This window comes from Neoarius graeffei, chromosome 19 (assembly GCF_027579695.1).
Source record: "Neoarius graeffei isolate fNeoGra1 chromosome 19, fNeoGra1.pri, whole genome shotgun sequence".
NCBI classification, from domain to species: Eukaryota; Metazoa; Chordata; class Actinopteri; order Siluriformes; family Ariidae; genus Neoarius; species Neoarius graeffei.
The window spans coordinates 8,420,425-8,444,796 of record NC_083587.1 but is presented as its reverse complement, the minus strand read 5'-3'; the positions used below and the strand labels follow the sequence as shown (position 1 = coordinate 8,444,796).

The following is a 24,372-nucleotide window of genomic DNA, read 5'->3' as shown; positions in this document are numbered from 1 at the left end:
AAAAATAATATAAATTACATAATCATGTGCAAGTATAAAGTAGTGCTGTATCTAAAAAGTCAAAGGTTTTCTCCAACATTCTGAATAAATAAAAAAGATAAAAATATTTTGTAAGCCTAATTATGATCACAGCATCTATTTGGGCGCACATCTATTTCAATTCAACTTCCAATATAATTTGGTATAAATTAATTTGGGCATAAATGGGATAAAAATAATTTTCACTTAAGTTTAAAAATAAGCTGGTACAAAGCAGATTACATAAAAGTCTCACATAAAATATGTAATAAAAATCCATAGCGTACCTGGCAACTGTAAGGCAGCTGTTGCAGACGACAAGTCAATGACCTCGACCTTGTCAACAATATCGTCTGATGTCTTCTGACTGTTCTGTCGTGTGATAAACCTCCCCATTCCCCCGCCTGTAGACTTAATAATGCCATCGATTGTGCGTTTTCCATGAATATATGAACTGCTGTTCTTATTATGCGATTTACCAGTTGTCTTAGGTCTACCACGACCCGGCATGACGACCACTTGTCAATCTATACTATCAACAGCATCACAAACCGACAGCCACGTGTTATCATGAATCGTTGAGAATTTCACAACATAAACAAAGAAAGTATATTTTATGACATTCAGACGTCAGAGACTCAGACACGGTTTACGGTAATCACTAGACGCATTTCATGTTCACTTCATGTTATGAAGCGACTGAACAACAAATTGAAATATATATGCCAAAAAAATGACATAATTTAAAAATATTTTGGATTCTCCACCCTTATGAAACAGGATATTTTCTTCTATTTTGGGCCTTTTGACAAGCCCGTAATTTGGGCGCCGTTATACGGTATGTAATTGGGGCTGTATTTGCCCTTGTGTTATGTCAAAGACACTCAAAGTTACACAGTAATGACATCGGATTCTGACATCAGCCATCTCAGTAACCAAATTTTAGTTTTGTTTTTCTTAACCAACATGATCTTGTGTGTATATCTTATAACATAGATCTTCGTTTTCCTTGTTAAATGTATACTTACATGGTACTTGGTTAATTAATTGCAACTGATTGAACCAAATGATAAGACATAACTTGGTTTAAAATTTGGTCTCCCAGTGAAGCTGGTTTGGCATTGACTCGGAGACCAAATCTGGCCACTGGGAGACCATTTGGTCTCACAGTAACTATGTTAAAAAATGCTCTGGTAGAGTGAAATTTGTGGCTGAAAACACAGCTTTAATGAGAAATGTAGAGCATTTTTTAAAAAAAGCTGTGTACACTAACTCGACTGCATAGACACCCATTACAAAGTCTGAATTTCTCCAGAATTTATCATGGGGATTGATCTGTGACTGATCAAAAAGTATAGAACCTAGCAAAAAAGTTGAATGCCAGATCCACACAGGAGAAGTTTGTCTCCATTTTAAAGTTTGAATCATGTCTCTAGGTGAAAGCATGCCAGAGCAGCGGATGTTCGAAAAACGTTGAAAATGTGCTATTTTTTCTTCATTTATTCCCATTGAAATGAATGGGAAATTTTGCGTGATTTTTTCGCGACTACGTCGAAAAAAAAATCATAGAATGCTGAACAAAGTAATAGCACAGCGAGTCCAATCGAGCCACACATTTTGATGTATTGTTTGTCTGTGTGCGATGTACAGTTATTGGGTTATTCGAAATCGAAATTTGTACGGAAGATGAATAAGTTTAAGAAGAAGAAACACGCAGAAGAAGAAGAGTTTGCAGTGCCTAATAAAGCCCTGCGTATAAAACCAGCCCTGAGTTAAAGTAAGAGGTTTCATTGCTGCCAGAGCTAATTGTTAGACACAGTTCTCTCTCTCCAGGGATCAGAGGCTTCGAGCTCAACACCATACGATTCTTCCAACAACAAGACCTCCCGGTTCGTAGCCTGGGAAATCCCATGCTGCTTTGCACAATCGTTCCGATCTGAAAAGACAGCATAGAAACTATGGTCTAAAGGCTCGCCTGAGTTAGGGAGCCAATCAGAGAGTGGGGAGGGGTGGAAAGACAGTGACGCGTACTACTCGACAAACGGAAGCTTGTAGTTTATTTGGGACTGTTTACGGATCACATTTAACATGGCGGCGAGCGATACGAACCAAACTTTCGATCAAGCTTTAGACACTGTTCTGAATAGTTTAGAGTGAAAGTTTGTTTAAAAAAAAACAACATCATTTGGCGTTACAGTCTTTCGTTGACACGAAGACAGATGCCTTTGCCTTGCTACCGACAGGGTTTGGTAAAAGTCTCATTTACCAACTAGGCCCCTTAGTGGCTAAGCAGATGGGGTTTAGCCAAACCCTGGTCGTTGCGGTAGTCTCGCCACTGACTGCCTTGGTGGAAGACCAGGTAAAGGAGGCAGGCGATCTCGGGATTTCTGCGGCACAACTTGGTCCAGAGCAGGAAAATGCTATCAAGAGTTGCCTCTTCGTCGCTCTAACTACATCACCGGGTACAACTGCCATGATTGGCCATGGGCTACATATACGCCAAATGAGAGACATTCACAACGTCCAATAAACGGCCGTTGACAATCGTACACCACACCTCCCCTACGAGAAATTCAATAGGCGGATTCTAGACCATATTTCACTTGTGATATGGTCTGGTGTTACCCAGACCTCCCGGTTCGGGAAACCATGCCTAAAACAGTCCCCTATGATTTCATCTATTTTCATTTTCAGTGTGTAAAGCTTTCTTCTCAACACACTACAGAGGGGGTGAGGCTGCCTGATTAGCTTAACAATAATAATTTTAAAAAATAAATAAAAACCCCGAGGGAAAAAAAAAAAGTCTGTGAGAAATCAAGTTGAAATTTTGAGAAATAAAAAGTTGGAATTGCGAGGAAGTCGCAATTTAGAGAAAGAGGAAAAAAAAACAACCCGTGATGGAAATAAACTTGAAGTGAAGATTTAAATACTTTCAATATACAACTAAACAGGTTAGCCAAACTACAACTCTCTCCTGAGTGGATAAATAGTGCACTATCTAGGGTGCACACGGCATTATTTCATACTGAACGGAGTTCCTGAAACAGTAAAGTGGAGATATATTTGGGATTCGACCACACACCTTCAGTTTAACTTACCTCAGGGTTTTAAATCCTCAGAGCCAGACACAATAACGTGTTTTTATTTTTATAACTCGAGGGGCTAAAGCGGCTCAGACGAGCAGCGGTTTTTTCTTCTCCAGTGTTTTCTGGCGGTTGGAGAAGCAGCTACTGGACGCGTTACCGCCACCACCTGGACTGGAGCGGAGTTTCAGGGTGGAGGACGCCTATCCCAGCTCAACCCAAAAGCCAGGATCTCACTGGGCTGCGACAAATTGCGAACGTCATGCGCGAGAGAGTTTCAAAAGTGTCTTGAAACATTCGCGGGGCTTCTCAATTTCCTCGCATGAGTTGCAAAGTGTCGCTCCTTCATCACTGATATTTTGAACATGTTCAAGAAATTAGTGCGACAAAATTTCTCTCAAAATAGCCGCAAATGCATCGCTGGTGTCGCAAAGCCATCACGAACCCTTCTCAAGTCAGTTTCCGTGAGACAGGAAGTGCGAGTTTGTGAGTCTAGATGTACGTTTTTTAACGACTTGTCCGGCTTGGGTGTTACTACTGTTTCCCTCCCTGTTCTGCTTCAACTGAAGGATTCTAAAGTTGCATCCAGTCTAGTTAGATTTTTAAAATCCTCTGGCCTTTACGCCAGAATCTAAGACTGGGCTGCCAACTCTCATGCAATGAGCGTGAAACACACGCATTTGATTGTCTTCACACGCTCACACGCCTTACCTCCGATTTCTCACGCTAGAAAAAAAAAAATCTAGTTTATCTATCTGATCTAGGCTACCCATTGCGTCGCGCCAACCACTTGCGATCGATCAATTACGCCTTACGCACGGCTAAACAGGCAGAGAGGCGTTCCCTTCTGTACACACTCCCCTATGGTAGGTGGCACATCTAATGATGCTGCACTCGCTGGAAGTTGGATAATTGCCTACCGTCAATTTAGAGGAAGAGGAGGGCGAGATACAGAAAGCTTCCTCCTGGTTGGAGAGCTGCTTCGACGGGGCGGTGGTTGGTGTCAATCGCAGTTCTTGGAAAGTTTGTGGTGTTACATAATACAGCATCATTCTATTTTCCTTTTCTTTGCTTATTAGGATTATAGTAGTTTGAGTGGAGGGGGTATTTTGTGGGAGTATCGGCCGATGGCCTGTATAGGTCCGGTAGACGATACACTTGCACAATATTCTCTACCATGGCGTGTAGTCAGGAAGAGGAGGATTGCTGGAGCATGGATGATTTAGATGGGGATGATGGTAGTTGCAGGGATGTGATTTTTCCACGAATTCGCGGAATTCCGCTTTTTTCACCTCAAAACTTGAAGAACATTTTTTTTTCCGATTTTTCCCTCATCCACATTCGTATCCTATTCGTTCCAACTTTGTTTGAAAGATGGCAGCCTCGGATTTGCATCTTTACGCCTCGATCATGGAGGCTGCCATCTTTCAACTCTTTGTTTGAAGCGAGCTTACGTACAGCTATCTAACAAGCGCGTTCATTGGTTGTTACAGAGCGATGAGCCAATCACGTACCTCGTTTCATCTCATTGACGTAATTACGTCAATGAGATGAAACGAGGTACGTGATTGGCTCATCACGCTAACAACCAATGAACGCGCTTGTTAGATAGCTGTACAAAGAGTTGAAAGATGGCAGCCTCCATGATCGAGCGTAAAGATGCAAATCGAGTTAAAGAAATCGACAGAATAGTGAAAAAAAAGTTCCGCTGGGAATGGTTGGAGAAAAACCGCGGCTCGCCTCGGGGCGAATTACGTCACAAGGCGCGGGGCTAGCGGGCCCTGCTCGCGCTGGTTCTTTGGGGGGGGGGTGTGAGAGAGAGTGAGAGAGCGCGCGCGCGCGTGTGTGTGTGTGTCAGAGTTGCATGTTGACCATTAAATTGGCTTGAATTTGTTAATCATGACAAGTTTTTTTCTTGTGTGTTTGCTTGCCATTTTAGTACAATTTTTAAGTCAGAAAACCCCAGAACCCAGGAGCTTCGGGGGGCTTCCCCCCTTGTCCCCCCACCAGGCCGCTGCCCTGGACCAGCTGGGGGCCTGCGGCCCCCAGACCCCCGGCTAAAATTTTCAGATAATTTCACCAGCCCCAAATCACATCCCTGTAGTTGGCAATTAAGGAAAATGCATAAAGCTAAACGACTGAGAGTTAAAGGTTCTGAGGAGAGATGGAATGTTGTTGTGAGGTTTGAAGATGGTGGAGTTAAAAACATGGATCCAATAAAGCTGACAAAAATAATTACGAATCAGGTTGGAGAGGTTAAATATGCTAGGATTCTAAATGATGGCAATTTATTACTAGGATGTACGTCTGAAGAGCAAGCTGGGAGAGCTGAAAAGTTGCAAGCTATTGGAAAAGCAAAGGTAGTGAAGGTGGTTAGAGTTGGTGATCAAGGGAGTAAAGGTGTGATCTATGGGATTCCCTTGTCAGTGGAGATCAAGGAGCTAGTTTGGCATCTAAAAGAAAGGTGTGACGCTGTTCAGAGTGCAAAGCGGTTAACTAGGGGATTTGAGAAAGTGGAAACTGAGTCGATTTTAATTCAGTTTAGTACTAAAGAGATGCCTACAGAGCTTTATTTTGGATACATGAGATACAGTGTGAGAGAATTCACCCACAAGCCAATGAGATGTTTCAAGTGTCAAAAATTTGGTCATGTTGCTAAAATGTGTAAAGGGGAGAAAAGATGTGCAAAATGTGGTGGGGCTCATGATTATGGAGAGTGTGTAGAAGGAACTACTCCTAAATGTTGTAATTGTGGAGGACGTCATAGTGCAGCTTATTGGGGGTGTGAAGTAATGAGAAGGGAGACAGAAATTCAGAATGTGAAAATGAAAAGCAAAGTTATCTATGCAGAAGCAGTTAAAAGGGTGGAACAGTCAAGGACTAATGGAAGAAGCATTAGAGGGGAATTAGCCACAGATAAAGAATGGTTGATGAGACAAGAAATTGTTAAAGAGAAGGAGAAAAAGGAATGGGTGGAAAAGAGAGATCTAGTTATCTTTATTGCAGGGGTGATTAATGCAACAGCTGAAGTTAAGTCCAAAACAGAGAGAATTCAGATTATTGCCAAAGCACCGACTCAACATCTGGGTATGTTGGGTTTAAAATGGGAGGAGATCAGAGATGGCCTTAGTGGACTCACCGGCCAACTCATTGATCCGGGGTGAAGTGAGGCGAGAGAGAGAAAGGCGGATTTTGTTTTCTGTTTGTTCGATTGGTTGTTTGTTTAGGTTAGGGCTAGGTTGTGTTTGGAGAACTCTGTGAGGGTGTCGGCCGATGGCCTGTATGAGTGCTCTGCCATGGCGGAGAGTCAGGGAGATGAGTGTTTTAGTATGGATGGCATTGATGATGATGATGGTAGCTGGCAATCGAGGAAAAGGTTTAGATTGGCTATGACTAGAGACAAGGGGGGAGAGAGGGAGAAATGCTATTTTGTTGTTGTGAGGTTTGAAGGAGGTGGTGTTAAAAATATGGACCCAATAAAACTGACGAATATACTTAAAAACCAGGTTGGGACAATAAATAATGCCAGAATATTGGATGATGGTAATTTATTAATTGGATGTGTGTCTGAGGAACAGATACCGAAGGCTGAAAGGTTGCAAGTTGTTGGGAAGGCAAAAGTTGTGCGAGTGGTGAGAGTTGGTAGTGAGGGAAGTAAAGGTGTGATATATGGCATTCCTCTGTCAGTGCAGATGAGCGATTTGGTAAAGAATCTAAAAGAAAAGTGTGAAGCGGTTCAGAGTGCAACTCGATTGACCAGGGGAGTTGAGAAAAAGGAGACTGAATCAATTCTGATTCAGTTTAGCACTAGAGAAGTACCAACTGAGCTTTATCTTGGGTACATGAGGTATAAGGTGAGGGAGTTCATTCATAAGCCTATGAGATGCTTTAAATGTCAAAAAATTCAATCATATTGCCAAAGTTTGTAAAGGGGTGCAAACATGCGCAAAATGTGGGGGAGCTCACGAATACGGAAGTGTGATGTGGGAACGAGTCCTAAGTGTTGTAATTGTGGAGGAGCGCACAGTGCAGCATATTGGGGATGCGAAGTCATGAGAAGGGAGATTGAAATTCATAATGTAAAGTTGAAAAACAAAATAATGTATGCGGAAGCAGTTAAAAAGGTGGATCAGGCTAGAAAGGACGGAAGAAATGTCAGAGGGGACTTGGCTGCAGCTAAAGATAGGGGGGGTTGGGCTAGCATCTGTTAAAACAAAGGAATATGAATGGAAGGAGAAAAGAGACCTGGTCATATTTATTGCAGGTGTGATAAATGCAACAGCGGAGGTCAAATCGAAGACTGAAAGAATTCAGATTATTACAAAGGCAGCAATCCAGCATCTGGGTATGGTGGGCTTGAAATGGGAGGAGGTGAGGGATGGTCTTAGTATAGTACCAGCAAATCCGGAGGGAGGCGCAGGTTGATCTTTTACATTATGTTAATTCTTCAATGGAATGCAAGGAGTTTGCTTGCAAATGGGCAAGAGTTTAAAAAGTATATAGATGGTATGATCATAAAACCAGATGTTATTTGTGTCCAAGAAACATGGCTTCAACCCAGGTTTGACTTTGTTTTGGTTAATTATATAACTGTAAGGAGGGACAGAATGGGAGGAAATGGACGGGGATGTGCTACCTTTGTGAGGCAGGGGATGCCATATAGGGTATTGGGTGTAGGGCAAGAGCAGGAATATGTGGTGGTGGAAATTTGGGCAGGTAATAGAAATATAGTAATTATAAATTATTATAATCCTTGCAAACAGTTGGGACTAACTGATCTAGAGGGAATAGAAGGACAGGATAGAGGAAATGTGATGTGGGTTGGGGATTTTAATGCCCACAGCACATTATGGGGTGGAGATAGAACTGACAGCAATGGTCAGGTAATTGAAGATTTGGTAAATGATAGGCACCTAGTTTGTTTAAATGATGGTAGGGGAACTAGGTTTGATGTGAGGACGGGCCGTGAGTCAGTGCTAGATCTCACACTCTTATCAAATAGATTAGCCCCAAGATGTGAATGGGAAGTGTGTGGACATACTTTAGGGAGCGATCATTATCCTATTGTTTGTACCTTGGATGTTGAGATAAGATTAAGACCAGGAGTGAGGTCAGGGAGGTGGACATTCGAAAAGGCAGATTGGGTAAGGTTCGTGGAAATTAGTGATTTAATATATCTTAGGTCAGTTTCAGACACAGATGATATTGAGGGACATGAAATGGAGGTGCGCCAGAGGATTTGTATGGCTGCGATGGAAACAATTCCCAAAAGTTCAGGGAAATTGGTTAGGAGTGCAGTACCATGGTGGAATGATGAGTGTGAGAAGGCTGTGAAAGGTAGAAACAGGGCTTTTAGAAGGCTGAAAAGAACACATAATTTTAAACATTTAATTGAATATAAACAGTCGCAAGCAATAGTCAGGAGGGTTATCAGACAAAGGAAAAAGACCTACTGGAGAGATTACTGCAGCTCAATAGGTAACAGTGTTGATATAAATGAAGTATGGGGCATGATTAAAAAAATGGAGGGTAACAGAAGAGAATGGAACTATCCAATTCTTTCAGATGGAGACCAGTTGGCCGTATCTAACATGGAAAAAGCAGAAATGTTTGTGAAGACTTTGAGCAAGGTTCATAGCTCTGATAATCTGTCAGAAGAGGAAAGACAGGGTAGGGAAGAGACAATGAGGGTTTATGGTGAGGCTGTTCAAAGAAAAGATAACTCTGAGGACAAGTATAATGTTCCTTTCACACTGTTGGAACTTAAAAATGCTTTAGAAAGGTGTAGAAATTCAGCCCCCGGCCGTGATGAAGTCTGTTATAAAATGCTGTGTCATCTGAGTGATGAGAGTTTGAAGACAGTCCTAAAATTATATAATAGGGTGTGGGAGGAGGGACGGATTCCTGCAGGCTGGAAAGAGGCTGTCATTATTCCGATTAGAAAACCAGGAAAAGATGCAAGTAACCCTGCCAATTACCGGCCGATAGCTTTGACATGCCAGTTGGGTAAATTGATGGAAAGATTAGTTAATGGGAGATTAATGCACTTAATTGAGGAGAAGGGGTTGATGACAAAGTATCAGAGTGGTTTCAGGAAGGGGCGGAATACAACTGACTCTATTCTATGTCTTGAAGATACAATTAGAAAAGCACAGGTAAAGAAAGAAGCTGTTGTGGCAGTGTTTTTAGATATTGAAAAAGCGTATGATATGCTTTGGGTGGAGGGACTTTTAATTAAGATGCATTTGTTGGGCATTGGGGGAAATATCTTTAACTGGGTAATGAATTTTTTGGGTGGCAGAAGCATTCAGGTCAAAATAGGGACAGACATATCAAGACAATGTCTAGCTGAAAATGGAACTCCACAAGGGAGCGTGATCAGTCCACTGTTATTTAATATTATGATCAATGATATTTTTTGTAATGTTCAACCAGACATTGGCCAGTCTCTGTTTGCAGACAATGGTAGTTTGTGGAAAAGGGGGAAAAATGTAAGACACACTTTGAAGAGGATTCAGGAAGCCCTAACCATTGTGGGGAATTGGAGTAGGAAGTTGGGTTTTAGATTTTCAGTTGAGAAAACCAAAGTAATGTTTCTTACCAGGAAGAAGATATGTGACAGTCTGGAACTACAATTTTACAACCATCCCTTGGAGAGAGTTCCTTGTTTTAAATTCCTAGGTGTGTTTTTTGACACAAGACTTTACATGGAGAGCACATATCTCCAGAGTGGTAGATAAATGTAAAACTGTACTGAACTTAATGAGGTGTCTTACTGGAAAGGAATGGGGGGCAGATTTGACGTCTTTAAAACAGATTTATATTTACCTAATTAGAGCAATAATTGACTATGGGTGTTTGGCCTATGCATATGCAGTGGCGACTGTACTGGCCAGGCTGGATGTAGTCCAAGCTGTTGCTTTGAGATTGTGTACCGGAGCCATATGTTCTTCCCCAGTATGTTCCTTGCAAGTTGTGGTAGGAGAAATGCCTCTTGGTTTGAGGAGAAAACAGCTGCAGGCCAATTATTGGGTAAATCTGATGGGACAAGGACCTGATCACCCTGTTAGGGGAATAATTGAGCCAAGCTGGGAGAAAGAGGTGGCAAATCTGTCAAGCTTTGGATGGACGGTAGAATCTGTGGCCCAGGACATGAAAACCATGTACCATAGTACCTTTTGCCCAGGAGTATTGTGGCCGTTGATTCCTGTGTGGCAGCTGGGGGTCCCAGACACTGACTTAATGTTGCTAAAAATTAAGGAAAGGGATCCTGAAGCAGAGCTGGTATATAACTTTTATTGTCATGTAGAAAATAGGTATCAAGACTATGTCTTAATATTTACTGATGGGTCAAAGGATCAGGGCACAGGTGCTACTGGGGCAGCTTTTATTGTTCAGGGAATGAATGTGCAGGCCTTGAAGAGAACTTCTGATTTTTTAAGTGTGTTTTCAGTAGAGTTATATGCCATCCTGATGGCTGTGAGGTGGACTGAACAACTATAGAATAAGAAGGTATTAATATGCAGTGATTCAGTGTCAGCTATTAGAAGTCTTGGGAAGGGAATGTCCAAGGCAAGACAAGATTTGATACATGACATTTTACTGGCAATTAGAGATGTTGGAAGACATGGAGTGAAGGTATCATTTTTATGGGTACCTGCCCATGTAGGAATCAGACTGAATGAAAAGGTGGATAAGTTAGCTAAGGAGGCAACTCAAAGGGAATCCATCGATGTCAGTGTGAGCCTATCAAAATCAGAAGGCAAGAGTATTGTGTGGCAGGAGTCTCTTTTGAGATGGCAACAACTGTGGGAGAATGACACAAAGGGAAGACCTCTGTTCTCAATCACTAGTAGTGTTACTGACTCAGTTAAAGTTTGCAGTAGTGGTAGACGTAAGGAAGATGTAATCATTGCTAGATTGAGAATAGGTCATACTGGCCTAAACAGTACTTTATTTATTTTAGGAAAACATCAAGACGGCTTATGCTCTTGCCAGGAGATGGAGACAGTTCAGCATGTTTTGTTGTTTTGTAGGAATTATGACAGCTGTAGACAAGAATTGTTCAGTCACTTGAGACAGAATGGCATGACAGAGGTGTCTTTGAAAAGCGTGTTGGATATGGGGACAAGTGTGAAGTGCAAACGTCACTTCTTCAAGTTTTTACTGGACACTGGACTGTACGGAAGGATCTAGACCAATGGCGTTTTAGTTCTATAGGTGGCAGCAATGCAACTTTTTGGATGCCGGCTGCCTTAAAACCACAAAGAAGAAGAAGAAGAAGAAGAAGAAGATGATGGCCTTAGTGTGGCATCAGCAGGCCAGGAGGGAAGTAGTGTGGGATGACCATACCGGTTATGTTACTTTTACAGTGGAATGCAAGGAGTTTGTTAGCAAATGACCAAGAGTTTAAACAGTTTATAGATAACAGGAGTGTGGTTCCAGACATAATATGTATCCAGGAAACATGGTTAAAACCTAGGTTTGATTTTGGTATTTCTAACTATATAGCTATTAGGAGGGATAGAGAGGAAGGGAGTGGTGGGGGCTGTATTACCCTTGTAAAACAGGATATGCCATATAGGGTGTTGGGTATAGGGAAGGAACAAGAATATGTGGTAGTTGAAATATGGGCAGACAATATGAAAATAGTAGTAATTAATTACTATAACCCATGTAGGCAAATACAGTTAAAAGAGTTAGAAGAAATAGAAGGGCAGGATAGAGATAATATTTGGTGTGGTGATTTTAATGCTCATAATACATTGTGGGGGGGAGATAGGATAGATAATAATGGGCAGGTGATTGAGGAGTTAATGGATGAAAAAGATTTAGTTTGTTTGAATGATGGTAAAGGTTTGATATTAGAACTGGGAAAGAGTCAGTACTAGACCTGACAATTTTATCTAGCAGACTGGCATCAAAATGTGAGTGGGAAGTACATGGAGGAAGTACTATGGGAAGTGATCACTACCCAATTATATGTAAGCTAGACATTGATGTAAGGATGAGTACAGACGACAGTCATGGGAGGTGGATTTTTAAAAAGGCAAACTGGGAGAAGTTTATGGAAACTAGTGATTTGCACATGAGTTCAGTCCAGTTAACAGATGATATAGAAAGGAATGAAATAGAGGTGCGTCAGAGTATTTATATGGCTTCAGTGACTGCAATACCAAAAAGCTCAGGAAAATTTATAAAAAGAGCAGTTCCATGGTGGAATGCTGAGTGTGAAGAGGTTGTGAGGGATAGGAACAGAGCCTTCAGGAAGTTAAAAAGAACGCATAACTTTCAGCATCTAATTCAGTATAAGAAGTCTCAGGCAGTAGTTAAAAGGACGATAAGACAGAGGAAAAGAACATATTGGAGAGAGTACTGTAGTTCAATTGGAAGTAATGTTAGTATTAACAATGCATGGGGAATGATTAAAAAAATGCAGGGTAATAGGAGGGAGTGGAATTATCCCGTTCTTACAGATGGAGTTCAGTTGACTATATCAAACCTGGAAAAAGCAGAAATGATGGTTAATACTCTGAGTAAGATACATAGTTCTATCAATTTATCAGAAGAAAGAAGGGGAAGGGAACAAGCAAGGAGTATTTATGCTGGGGTTATACAAAAGAAAGGAAAATTAGAGGATAAATATAATGTTCCTTTTACAATAAGAGAGTTAAGAAATGCCCTGGATGGGTGTAAGAACTCAGCTCCTGGTAAAGATGAAGTGTGCTATAATATGTTAAGATATTTAAGTGATAAGGGAATTGAGGTTGTTTTAAAGATGTTTAATAAAGTTTGGGAGCAAGGAAAGATTCCTGCAGGATGGAAGGAGGCTGTTATTGTTCCAATTAGAAAACCAGGAAAAGATGCTAGTAATCCGGCAAATTATAGGCCTATAGCTTTAACTTCTCACTTAGGTAAATTGATGGAAAGAATGGTTAAATGTAGGTTAATGCACTTTATTGAAGAAAGGGGTTTGATGGTGAGCTGTCAGAGTGGTTTTAGGAGGGGGAGAAGTACCGTTGACTCAATCGTATGTCTTGAGGATGAAATAAGGAAAGCACAAGTAAAGAAAGAAACTGTTGTGGCAGTGTTTTTAGATGTAGAAAAGGCCTATGATATGCTTTGGGTGGAGGGACTTTTAATTAAAATGCATATATTAGGGATTGGGGGAAACATGTTTAATTGGGTAATGGACTTTTTAACTAATAGAAGCATCCAGGTGAAAATAGGGAAAGATATGTCAAGAAGATGTTTGGTTGAGAATGGAACTCCACAAGGAAGTGTTATTAGCCCATTGTTATTTAATATAATGATTAATGATATTTTTTTCTAATGTTCAGCCAGGGAAAGGGAGATCTCTATTTGCTGATGATAGTAGTTGGTGGAAAAGGGGGAAAAATGTGAAGTACACCCTGAAGAAGGTTCAGGAAGCTTTAACCTTAGTAGAAGACTGGGGTAAGAGATGGGGTTTTAGATTCTCTATTGAAAAGACTAAAGTAATGTTTTTTACTAGAAAGAAGGTACCTGAAAATATGCAACTACAGCTGTATGGTAGACCATTGGAAAGGGTTAAGAGTTTCAAATTTCTTGGTGTTATTTTTGATGTAAGACTTACCTGGAGAGATCATATTTCAAAAATAATAGACAAAAGTAAAAGAGTCATGAACTTAATGAGATGTCTTGCTGGAACAGAATGGGGAGCAGATGTAGCATCCTTGAAGCAGATTTATGTTTATTTAATCAGGTCAAGAATTGACTATGGGTGTTTAGTGTATGGTTCTGCAGCCAAATCCATTTTAGCTGGGTTAGATGTAGTTCAAGCTAAGGCATTGAGAATATGCACGGGAGCTGTACGATCTTCTCCAGTGTGCTCGCTACAAGTGGAAACAGGTGAAATGCCACTTGGGTTAAGAAGAAGGCAGCTTCAAGCTAACTATTGGGTCAATTTGATGGGTCAGAGATGTGATCACCCTGTAAAATGTGTAATTGAACCATCATGGGAGAGGGAGGTGGCAAGACTCTCAAGTTTTGGGTGGTCTGGAGAAATTGTAGCACAGGAATTGAACATTCTTAATAAGAGCTTTTGTTCAGTAGTAATGTGGCCTTTAATTCCTGTATGGCAATTGGAGGGTCCAGAGACTGACTTGAAGTTGCTTGAAATTAAGATGGAAAATCCTGAGGTAGACTTGGCATTTGAATTTCAGTGTCATGTAAGAGAAAGATATAAGAACTAGTGCTGTCAAGCAATTAAAATATTTAATCGCGATTAATGTCGCGACTGTCATAGTTAACTCACGATTAATCGCAATTTAATCACACATTTTTGTCACATGAAAAACCATTGTAATTCTCTTATCAGCATAAAAAAGTGAATGGGCTTGCTTTGTACCAATGTTTTTTTTTTTACTGCAGAGCATAACACGTCTTGTCACAGCCACTGCAAAGTCGGGCTGGAGCCGCCGATGGGAAAACGAAACCGAAGCCGAGCACCGTGGCTCTTCGTCCCGAGGCGCGGGGCTAGCGCGCCCTGCCCGCGCTGGTTCTTTGGGGGGGGCAGAGGACTCTGGCTGTGCGGGGCGTGGCATTACAGTCTAGCTGCTATCGTTTTTCTAAGCAAAGTCTCTGTTCCAAGTTCCTGGCAGTTTCAAAAGCTTATGAAAAACCTACATCATGTCACAGAGCGTTAATCTCGCGATAAAAAAATTATTGCCGTTAAAATTGAGTCAAGTTAACGCGATAATAACGCGACATTTTTGACAGCACTAATAAGAACCATATACTAATTTTTACTGATGGGTCAAAAGATCAAGACACAGGAGCTACAGGGTCAGCCTTTTTTGTTCAGAGTTTTAATTTTCAAGCTTTTAAAAGAACTTCAGATTTTTTAAGTGTATTTACTGTGGAGCTCTATGCAATCCTAATGGCAATACAGTGGGTTGAACAGATACAGAGTCAGAAAGTACTGATATGTAGTGACTCTGTGTCAGCTATTAGTTGCATTGGAAAAGGTTCGTCAAAAAGCAGACAGGATCTCATTTATGAGATTTTACTGATAATTAGTGGTGTGAAAAGAAGCGGGATAGAGGTGTCGTTTATATGGGTCCCAGCTCATGTAGGTGTCACATCTAATGAAAAAGTGGATAAATTAGCCAAGAAAGCTTGTCAAAGAGAGTCCATAGATGTAAATATAAAGTTATCAATATCAGAGGGCAAAAGTATTGTGTGGCAAGAAACAATTTTAAAATGGCAACAGAGTTGGCAACAAGAAACAAAGGGTAGGCATCTATTCTCAATTTCTAGTAGAGTAACTGACTCAGTTGGCTGTAAAAGAGGGAGTACAGGGCTCGAAATTAACTTTTTTTCTTTGTGTCCCCCAGTGGTCCCGAATTCTGTGTTGTATTGTCCCGAATGGAAGCAATAGTGTCCCCATTTTTTTCCTCTCTGAAATAACCAGTGGTTAATATTATCATATGAAGTTACTATTATATTTGTAACTGTGATTTTGAACCCTATTATTTTTACAATAAGTCACAAGACACAAGCGACACATGTCCTATACATCATCCACTTCAAAATTACAGTTATTGCATTTTCAGTTTATTAAACTTTGGCGATCTCACTGTATGAATAGATACCCGTTTATTTAAAGGGGCCAACTAGCTCATTCAGAAAATGTTTCAACTCCCTACATCTGCAGTACACTTTAGTTGAAAATAAGACCCCTTTTATGTTCATTTCATCTACTTATACCTTGAATATCTGTTGGCACTTATAAGGCCAACTTATAATTTTCACCATTACCGTTATCCATTTTTATGACCTTTCCGTTATCCATTTTTATGAACTTTCCGTTATCCATTTTTATGAACTTTCCGTTATCCATTTTATGAACTTTCGCTGCCGAAACGTGGGTGCAAATTAGCAACATCAGCATAGTGGCAGCAGGTCCGAGCCTAGTTGTGCTGCTGACTGACTAAACTTTCTGAACTAGAAAGACACCAAGAAAACTCACTTATTCTGTTGAAGGGTATCTTCCGTCAATATCATCCACATCATTCCTGTTGTATTTTATAACGTGTCTAACAGTGTTCATTCAGTTCATTCAGTTGCTAGCGTTGCCTGCAGACCAGGCGATGACACTTTGGATCCTGAAGGTCCCGGAGACGTTATGTCTGGGCTTTCAGTTTCTTCCCCGCGGTCGGTCCGCTTCAACCACTTCAGCATTTTTGTTCTGGCAAGAGTCGGCGCAGCGTGTGCGCTAGCAATTCCATTCCAAGTCCATATAATGCGGACTCCGGCCGAAGATTCTCGAACAGAATGCGCTGCTCTGTAGCCTACTGATGCAGGTGCATCGAAAGTGTAGCTACTATGTATTTTTCGCTGTTAACGTTTTAAAATTAAAATTGACAAATTAGGTGAATGTCTACGTATGTGTTACGACTTTGTAAACAATATTAATGTAGAACTTTTTTTCTAGATCTATTTTTTTCCATTGTCCCGGGATTGTCCCAGATATGATAATTTTGTGTCCCGATGACATTTTTTATGGTCCCCGGGACGTCGGGACACCGTTAGTTTCGAGCGCTGAGGGAGTAATCGAAAGGAGGAAGTTATTTTTGCAAGGTTGAGAATTGGGCATACATTTTTAAATAGCACTTTGTTTTTATTGGGAAAACATCAGAATGGTCTGTGTTCTTGTCACGTGATGCCCTGGTGTCCGCCATTTTGAAGGTCAAGCTAGCTAATGTCAACAACATAGTAGCTAGTATGTTACTGTAGCAATGTTTACGTACAGTCATTTGGATGACTGTTAAAACCTTTCAGTCTGAAGTTTTTCCTTTACTGTACTGGTATTTACTAGTTTACTGTAATTATGATCCGGCAGCTATTTACACCGGATCCAGTGTAAATAGCTGCTGGAGCGCGCTCCGGCTTGCTCCCCCTAAAATTAAGCAGCGCGCTCCCGGAGTGCTCCGGCCGAGGTTCCGGAGCGCGCTCCGGCTTGCTCCCCCTCAAATTAAGCAGCACGCTCCAGCTTGCTCCCGGAGCGCTCCAGGAACAAGCCGGAGCGCGCTGCTTAATTTGAGGGGGAGCAAGCCGGAGCGCTCTCCGGAACCTCGGCCGGAGCACTCCGGGAGCAAGCCGGAGCGTGCTGCTTAATTTGAGGGGGAGCAAGCCGGAGCGCGCTCCGGAACCTCGGCCGGAGCACTCCGGGAGCGCGCTGCTTAATTTGAGGGGGAGCAAGCCGGAGCGCGCTCCGGCAGCTATTTACACTGGATCCGGTGTAAATAGCTGCCGGATCATAATTACAGTAAACTAGTAAATACAGTAAAGGAAAAACTTGAGACTGAAAGGTTTTAACAGTCATCCAAATGACTGAACGTAAACATTGCTACAGTAACATACTAGCTACTATGTTGTTGACATTAGCTAATGCTAACAGCTAGCTGCTAGTACACTGCTACAACACAGACACCGACCCTAATAATACAGTTCTTGGTCATTGCCTGGTAACAGCAAATTTATAACGGGCCATGTCTCAACAGACTAAGAAGTTATTTCAATGACATTTAATAACATTTTGTTTATCCTGAGGACCGAAAGTAAATGAAAATGTGAACAAACCTTAGCTGTAATCAGATGGCGACCACCGGCTCCAGGGACGACCCGCTGATGTAGGCATGTTACCCAGCCTGACACAAAATATTTGTAGGCATCCAAACTCTTATACGCTTTCAGATCAATACCTGTGTGTGGCGATGGGTTTTTAACGACACAGGTATACAGATCATGTGGGCCGAAGTCAGGTAAAGACGAGGGCTTCGTGTACTTCCGTACGTCAGTGAACAATCCTGGTGGAAGCAGGTAAACGTCGTTCTCTAAGCCTGCTAACCTCAATTTTTGCAAATACCTCTCCCTCTGCTCGCCCTGTAAATGCCCTACGTCGCTGGATAGTGAAGGTGTTTTCTGCATCTCACTCCTTTTTCTTTTATGTTTTTCGTTTGTCACCTTCCTCGCATTCAAACTGATTCGAGCCGTGACGTCCAAAATGGCAGCATCACATGACTTGGTCACGTGAGTGAAATACCTCAATAGTGTAATTGGGCCTTAATTAGGCATCAATCCTGTAGATGGCAGCAATGCAATTATTTGGATGCTGGCTGCCGTAAAACTCCAAAGAAGAGGAAAGAGAAGGTATCTGAGTTGAAGACGGGTGTCTCAGACAGGTTTGTACATATGCACGCCAATGTGTTTTGTTACTGGTGTAATTATGAACTTGTATAAAGTTTCTTAATCGTTTTAGCCTATAAGTGTTGTGAGAATATTGAATGCCATATCGAGAGCTGTGTACTAGGCAGGGGCGCCGCTAGGGGGGAAAAGTTAGGACGATTCTAAGGGCCTGGCACTGACAGGGGGGCCTGTGAGGGATATTAATATTATTTTAATATTATTGCCTTGTGTAAGTTTTTGAAATAAAATTTCATTTCATCTGTTAAAATAAGCAAATTATACATGGTTATGATTTGCTATAACATTTTTCTTGAATTATTTATGATATTGTCATTTCACCCCTCCACCCTTTTTTACTAATGGTACAGTCTGATTCTGGGCGCGGGACACGTGAAATGTGTAGCTCCGTGTGTGCACAGAGCTATTAGCGCAGCTTAGATCAGCTGTCAGTTTTTCTATGTGCGCAACAGAGGTGAACATTCTAGAAGTTGCTAAGCAGGAGCAGGTGTGATGAATTATGAAGTCCGGATGTCACACTGTGTGTGAAAAAAAATCACCTTTTTTCATAGGTATCTTTATTGTATAATTAAGTCTAGATGTTTTGCCATTGTTCATGTGTGGATTTGTTGATATTAAGTATTTAATATTTTGCACATTAGCTGTGGTCATAGATATCATTGCTATTGTTCATGTGTAGATTTATTGATACTGTTGCTAAGTATTTAACTTAAATATTCGAGCATTTGCTGTGTTTTCTAATAAATGCGTGATGCCTAAAAGAAACCAAAAACACTTGGTGGATTTCTTGCAGTGCACTCTGTAATTGTATCAAAAAACTAGTGTAGTTATTCATCAAGGCATACATTTGATCACATACAATAAGTCAATAAATGGAGGAAACAAAGGAATACATTTTGTAATCCTGATTATTGATGTTTGCTGGAGGGCTGTGGAGTATCCATAATGTGCATACAGAATGTTATAAATCCATACTGCTACAGTGATGCATGCAGTTTCTCTCAACACAAACATTTGGATTGAATGAACTCCATAGGCTACTGAGTGGCCTAATAATAGTTGCTCATAAAAGAAATATAATATATCTTCCATATATATCATGGAATTTTCATTTTAAGGCAACAGTCTATTCAGTCTAATTCTGACGGTTCTGCATTTAAAATGTTCAGATACCAAATAATTGTATCACCTAAACTTGCTAGGTAGCTGATCACATGCATAGTAAAGTAGAAGTGCCAGCCAAAAACAGACTTCAAATTCAGTTGCTTGAGCTTGAAAATTTTACCGGGGGGGGCCCCTAAATTGTAATCTTTCATAGGGCCCAAGATTTCTAGTGGCGCCCCTGGTACTAGGCATGCTAAATCATTATAGGCCTCCTGCCGTGCCACAGCCTCTATCTTCCCCAACAAGCAGCACGGGAGAGCACCTCCTTAGCACACGGTTATTAAGGCGCATTTTTAGTTTGTTTACTGTATGTTATCATACTTTATGACTTTATTTGAAGCCATACTGGAAATGTTGTAAAATAAAGCAAGTAAGAGATATTACAAATGCAAGAAGAGCCATTAGCCACCATACCTATTGTTTATTTACAGGGTATTTATTTTTAATTATTTATGATGTATGTAATTGCTCAGTTAAAGTAAATAAAGCATGGTCACCTGTAATATCAAAGAACTTGAACTTGTGAATAATTAAAAAAAAAAAAAAAAAGACCGAGAACAATATACTGAGGAGACAGGGTTTCAAAGGGGGCAAGACAGGTAGAGAATATTTGTCAGATAACAGGCCCTGACGAATGCTCTATTACTAATAAGAAACATAGATAAGAAATAAATTAATAAGAAATATATTAATATAGCTTATTTAAGTATGACAAATTTTTAAGCCCAACTTTGTGTGCACATTCCCACCTATGGCCAAGGTTCAGCTTTTTGTGTTTCAATACTGTTCAAACTTAATCATTTTAATGTTTCTTGTTAGCCTGGGCCCGCCCATGCTAAGCGTGACGCAACACGAGGGCCTGTTGCGAGCTAAGTCTGGCCAGGCAAGCTATCTACAGCTCTTCCAAGCTCCCGAAAAATCAGGAACCAATCAACTTTGAGCATCTCCAACGGCCCTGGGTAGAGGCGTGTTCAAGGCAGTGACGTAGTAGAACTGCGACCGGAAGCCATAGATTGTTTACAGAATCTATGCCGGAAGCGCTTCATTCACATCACGAACATGGAGCAGCGGCAAGCCTTTAACACAGCGGTAGATGCTGTATTGAAAGCATTCAACGGGAAGTTCTCATTGAAAACGGAGCAAAGAACAGCCCTGGAGGTATTTATTGAAAGGAAGGACGTTTTCGCCTTGCTCCCGACCGGCTTCGGTAAGAGTTTAATCTACCAGTTAGCCCCGTCACGTCACATATGTCAGAGGAAAGAGTGATGTGATTGGTTTAAGCTTTGTCACAGCCTTTTCTGGCTTCAACCAGTAGCAAACTGAGGCATTTCAGGGAGGCGGGTCAACCACGGGCTCTGGGAAACGGTTGGGCTTAATATCTTGGCCAGACCAATAGCTCGTAGAGCTTTGAAGTCGCGTTAGCCAGACTAGTTTCTTGTACCACATGCACATTTTGCTTACTGTTTAAGCATTTTATTTGTTCTTTTGCTGTTGATATTTTTCCCCATGCCAATCTTCTGCTGAACCCAGTGGTGGGGAAAGCCCTTAAATGCATAATGAATAGTCAGTGAGGGACAATCTTATTTTTTGCAACAGTTATTAAAAACTTAACATTTAGTTTCAATTCAGAAGGTGTTTAGGCTTAGCTGATGAAATATTTTCAAACATGAACTTGCCTTTAAATCTGAAACACAGGTCTATAGGGCTACAGGAACATTGGCAGTCATCTGTAGTTTTCTAGTGTGGGGGCTTTTAAGCCAAAACTTGGTGCTTTTGTTGGCCACAAGCTGAAGGCCTGGCAAGTCAGGGTGTGTAAGAATGTAGGTATGGCACAGCAGGCCACTCCAAAAATCCACCAGAATGCAGGAACATCTACTAAATCCAAAATCTCAACCCCCCCCCCCCCCCATTGTCCATCTCCAGCTGGACAACCCACAAACAAAACACCAGAATGCAGGGGGACAAGTGAATATCAAACTGAATACAAAATTCCCACTTACTGCATGGTGTGCGGAAAAATTTTGCCGTCGACCCCCCCCCCCAAAAAAAATCTCACTCCAAGGAATTTCGAAAAGTTGGCAGCCCTGTCTAAGAGACTGATGGACTAGTAGCGGACTTAATTATCCTGTAGGTGGCGGTAATACACCGGATGGTGTCCAATCTGCCATTATATCCTGAAGAAGAAGAAGGAAGTGCGAGTTCTTCAGCCAGTATCTCACTGGGCTGCGACAGCCGAATTTAAATCTTCGAGATTTCGGCTGAGTGGATTTTTGGGGGGCTGGAGGTGTGATCCAGGATTTGCAGGAAGTGAGTGAGATGGAGGGGATTGAGGAGGCAGATGAAGGTGGTGATCTAGCGTCAAGCGACTACAATGAGAGAAATATATACTCAGGAGAATGGCAGAGAGTCAATCGAGGAAGTAAGGAAAGAAATAGAACCCGATGGAGAGAGGAAGGTAAAAGGAATGAAATTCAAGTTATCCTTCGATTCCAATCCCCGTGTACTTTAAATCCTTTAAAAGTTAGTGAGGCAGTATACAAGTTAGTAGGTGCAGTACAAACAGTCAAAACTTTAAGAGATGGCAATTTGATGATTGTGTGTAGAGATAGAGACCAGCAGCAGGGGGTTAATGAAGTGTAAAACACTATTGGGGAAAGCGATAAAGCCGCAAGTGTGGGAGGAAAAGGGGAAGTGTATAGGTGTGATATCTGGAGTATCTACTGAGTTGACAGAGGAACAGATCCGAGTTAACATGAAAGGGGTTAGAGTAACCAAGGTGAAACGTTTGCCTATTACAAGAGATGCAGTTACAAGTCCTAGTTTGTCAGTTATGATAGCTCTGGACGAAGAGCGATTACCGGAAAGAGTTAAGATTGGGTATGTCAGTTATGCAGTATGAGCATACATTCCGCCACCAACAAGGTGCTTTAAATGCCAAAGGTTTGGGCATATTGCTGCAGCCTGTAGGGCTAAAGCCAGGTTTGCCAAGTGTGGGGGGGAACATGAATATGGCAAGTGTGCTGTAGGAACTAAAATAAAGTGTTGTAACTGTGGAGGGGAGCACAGCGCTGCTTATAAAGGATGTGAGGTCCATAAAAGAGCAGTACAGATTCAAAACATAAGGGTGAAGGAGAAGCTTACCTATGCTGATGCAATCAAAAAGATAGATAGCAAAGTACGATCTGATGCTAAAGCAGTGTCTGTGTCTCAACCTGTGTCTCAACCTCCTACTCAAAGAGCTGCACAATCTTTGAATTATAAAGTTTCTGAAGACACCTCGATTGTGGAGAAGAAAAAGTTTGTTGCATTCATAGTGGAAGTTATCAATTGCTCAGCTCAGACAGATAGCAGAACAGAGAGAATAAAGATTATTACAAGAGCAGCAGAAAAGTACCTGGATATAGGGGAATTATCCGTTGAGTCTGTAAATGCAGTATTAGCAACCAGAGTGTCTGAAAGTCAGCAGTCATGTGGTGGTGTTTTATAATGGTACTGTCCATATTACAGTGGAATGCCAGGAGTCTAATTGCGAATGGGCAAGAATTTAAACAGTTTATTGAAGGGTCCCATGGCATGAAATTTTCACTTTCTGAGGGTTTTTAACGTTAAAATGAGTTCCTCTGACCTTCTTAAGTCACCCCAGTGGCTAGAAATTTCATAATGTGTAAACCAAACTATGCCCAACATTTGAAAATGGCGTGTCAAAACGGCGCGTTGATAAGCTCTTCCCTTTACTACGTCAGCAAGGGAGATGATTCCCACCCACTGTATGGATTGCCCGCCCAGCTCAAAAGTTGCCACCAAACATGGAAGTTGCGCTGTACATGGATGTGACAACACAGAAAGGAGTCTTTTTTTACTGCCGACAGGAGAGCCCCTGAAGACGCAGTGGCTTAATTTTATTTACTCCAATAATACGCCGTCGAGTCTACCGAAGACGGTGTATGTTTGTCGGAAGCATTTTCCTGATGAATGTTTCCACAACTTGGGACAGTACAGGGCAGGTTTTGCACATCAACTGTCACTGAAGCCTGGGTCCGTACCAAGCATCCCTGCCGCATCAGCCACAAACAGTGAACAAGTAAGTGTATAACTGTTAAGTCGTTTTGCCGTGTTTTAAAATCGGTGCGTTAGCCTTGCAATGGCTACATTAGCTGTGCAGCTAACCGCTTCCTGCAGTTAGCCAGGTACTCTGCGCTACAAAACCAAAAGGCATGCAGCATGCTCGGTTATAATAGCCAATCAAAACAGTTTTTACAAAGACACCCACATTCTTTTTTTTTAAGTCACTTGTTCATTTTATTTGTTTGTTCAGTAAAAACCCAAACATTTGTTGAATTTTTTTATTTCCTCGCGTCACACCTTAATGACGTCAGCGCGTGGTATTTTTCCCTTCGCGGTTTGTTCCTTCTCTCTCGCCATAGTAAGACACCCACATCCGCTTGTTCTGACCCACTGGAGGTAGCGTCACAGTGCTGTTAGCCAATCAGAGGTAACAAGTTTACATGTCATGAATATTAATGATAAGAGCTGAAATCCTGTCGTTGTCCCGCCACCCACTCCTCCACCAAACTAGAACAGCCTGAAACAGGAGAACCACAGCATTTTGTTCACCAAAACCGGCTCACAGGGCATTCATTCATACTAGAGACCACCGCACAATTAATGAAAAAACGATGCCATGGGACCTTGAAGAACAGCAGGTTAAACCTAATATCATTTGTTTTCAAGAAACATGGTTAAAGCCATCACTTTACTTTATAATCGATTATATCCGGATATGTAGCAGTACGCAAAGATAGAAGCCTAGGAACAGGTGGGGGAGTAGCCACATTTATTCAACAGGGACTTAATTACA

At 41.4% G+C, this 24,372-nt stretch overlaps 1 protein-coding gene across 1 annotated transcript in view; it reads right to left on the bottom strand.

The window, feature by feature from the left end:
• LOC132867691 (zinc finger protein 345-like) overlaps positions 1-1,168 on the bottom strand; it is a 52,549-nt gene extending 51,381 nt beyond the window's left edge. Inside the window, exon 1 of the mRNA XM_060900702.1 lies at positions 306-1,168. Coding sequence (XP_060756685.1) covers positions 306-461 — 156 coding nt within the window. The 5' untranslated portion in view covers positions 462-1,168. The remainder of the gene's footprint in view (positions 1-305) is intronic.
• Positions 1,169-24,372: the final 23,204 nt, after the last annotated feature.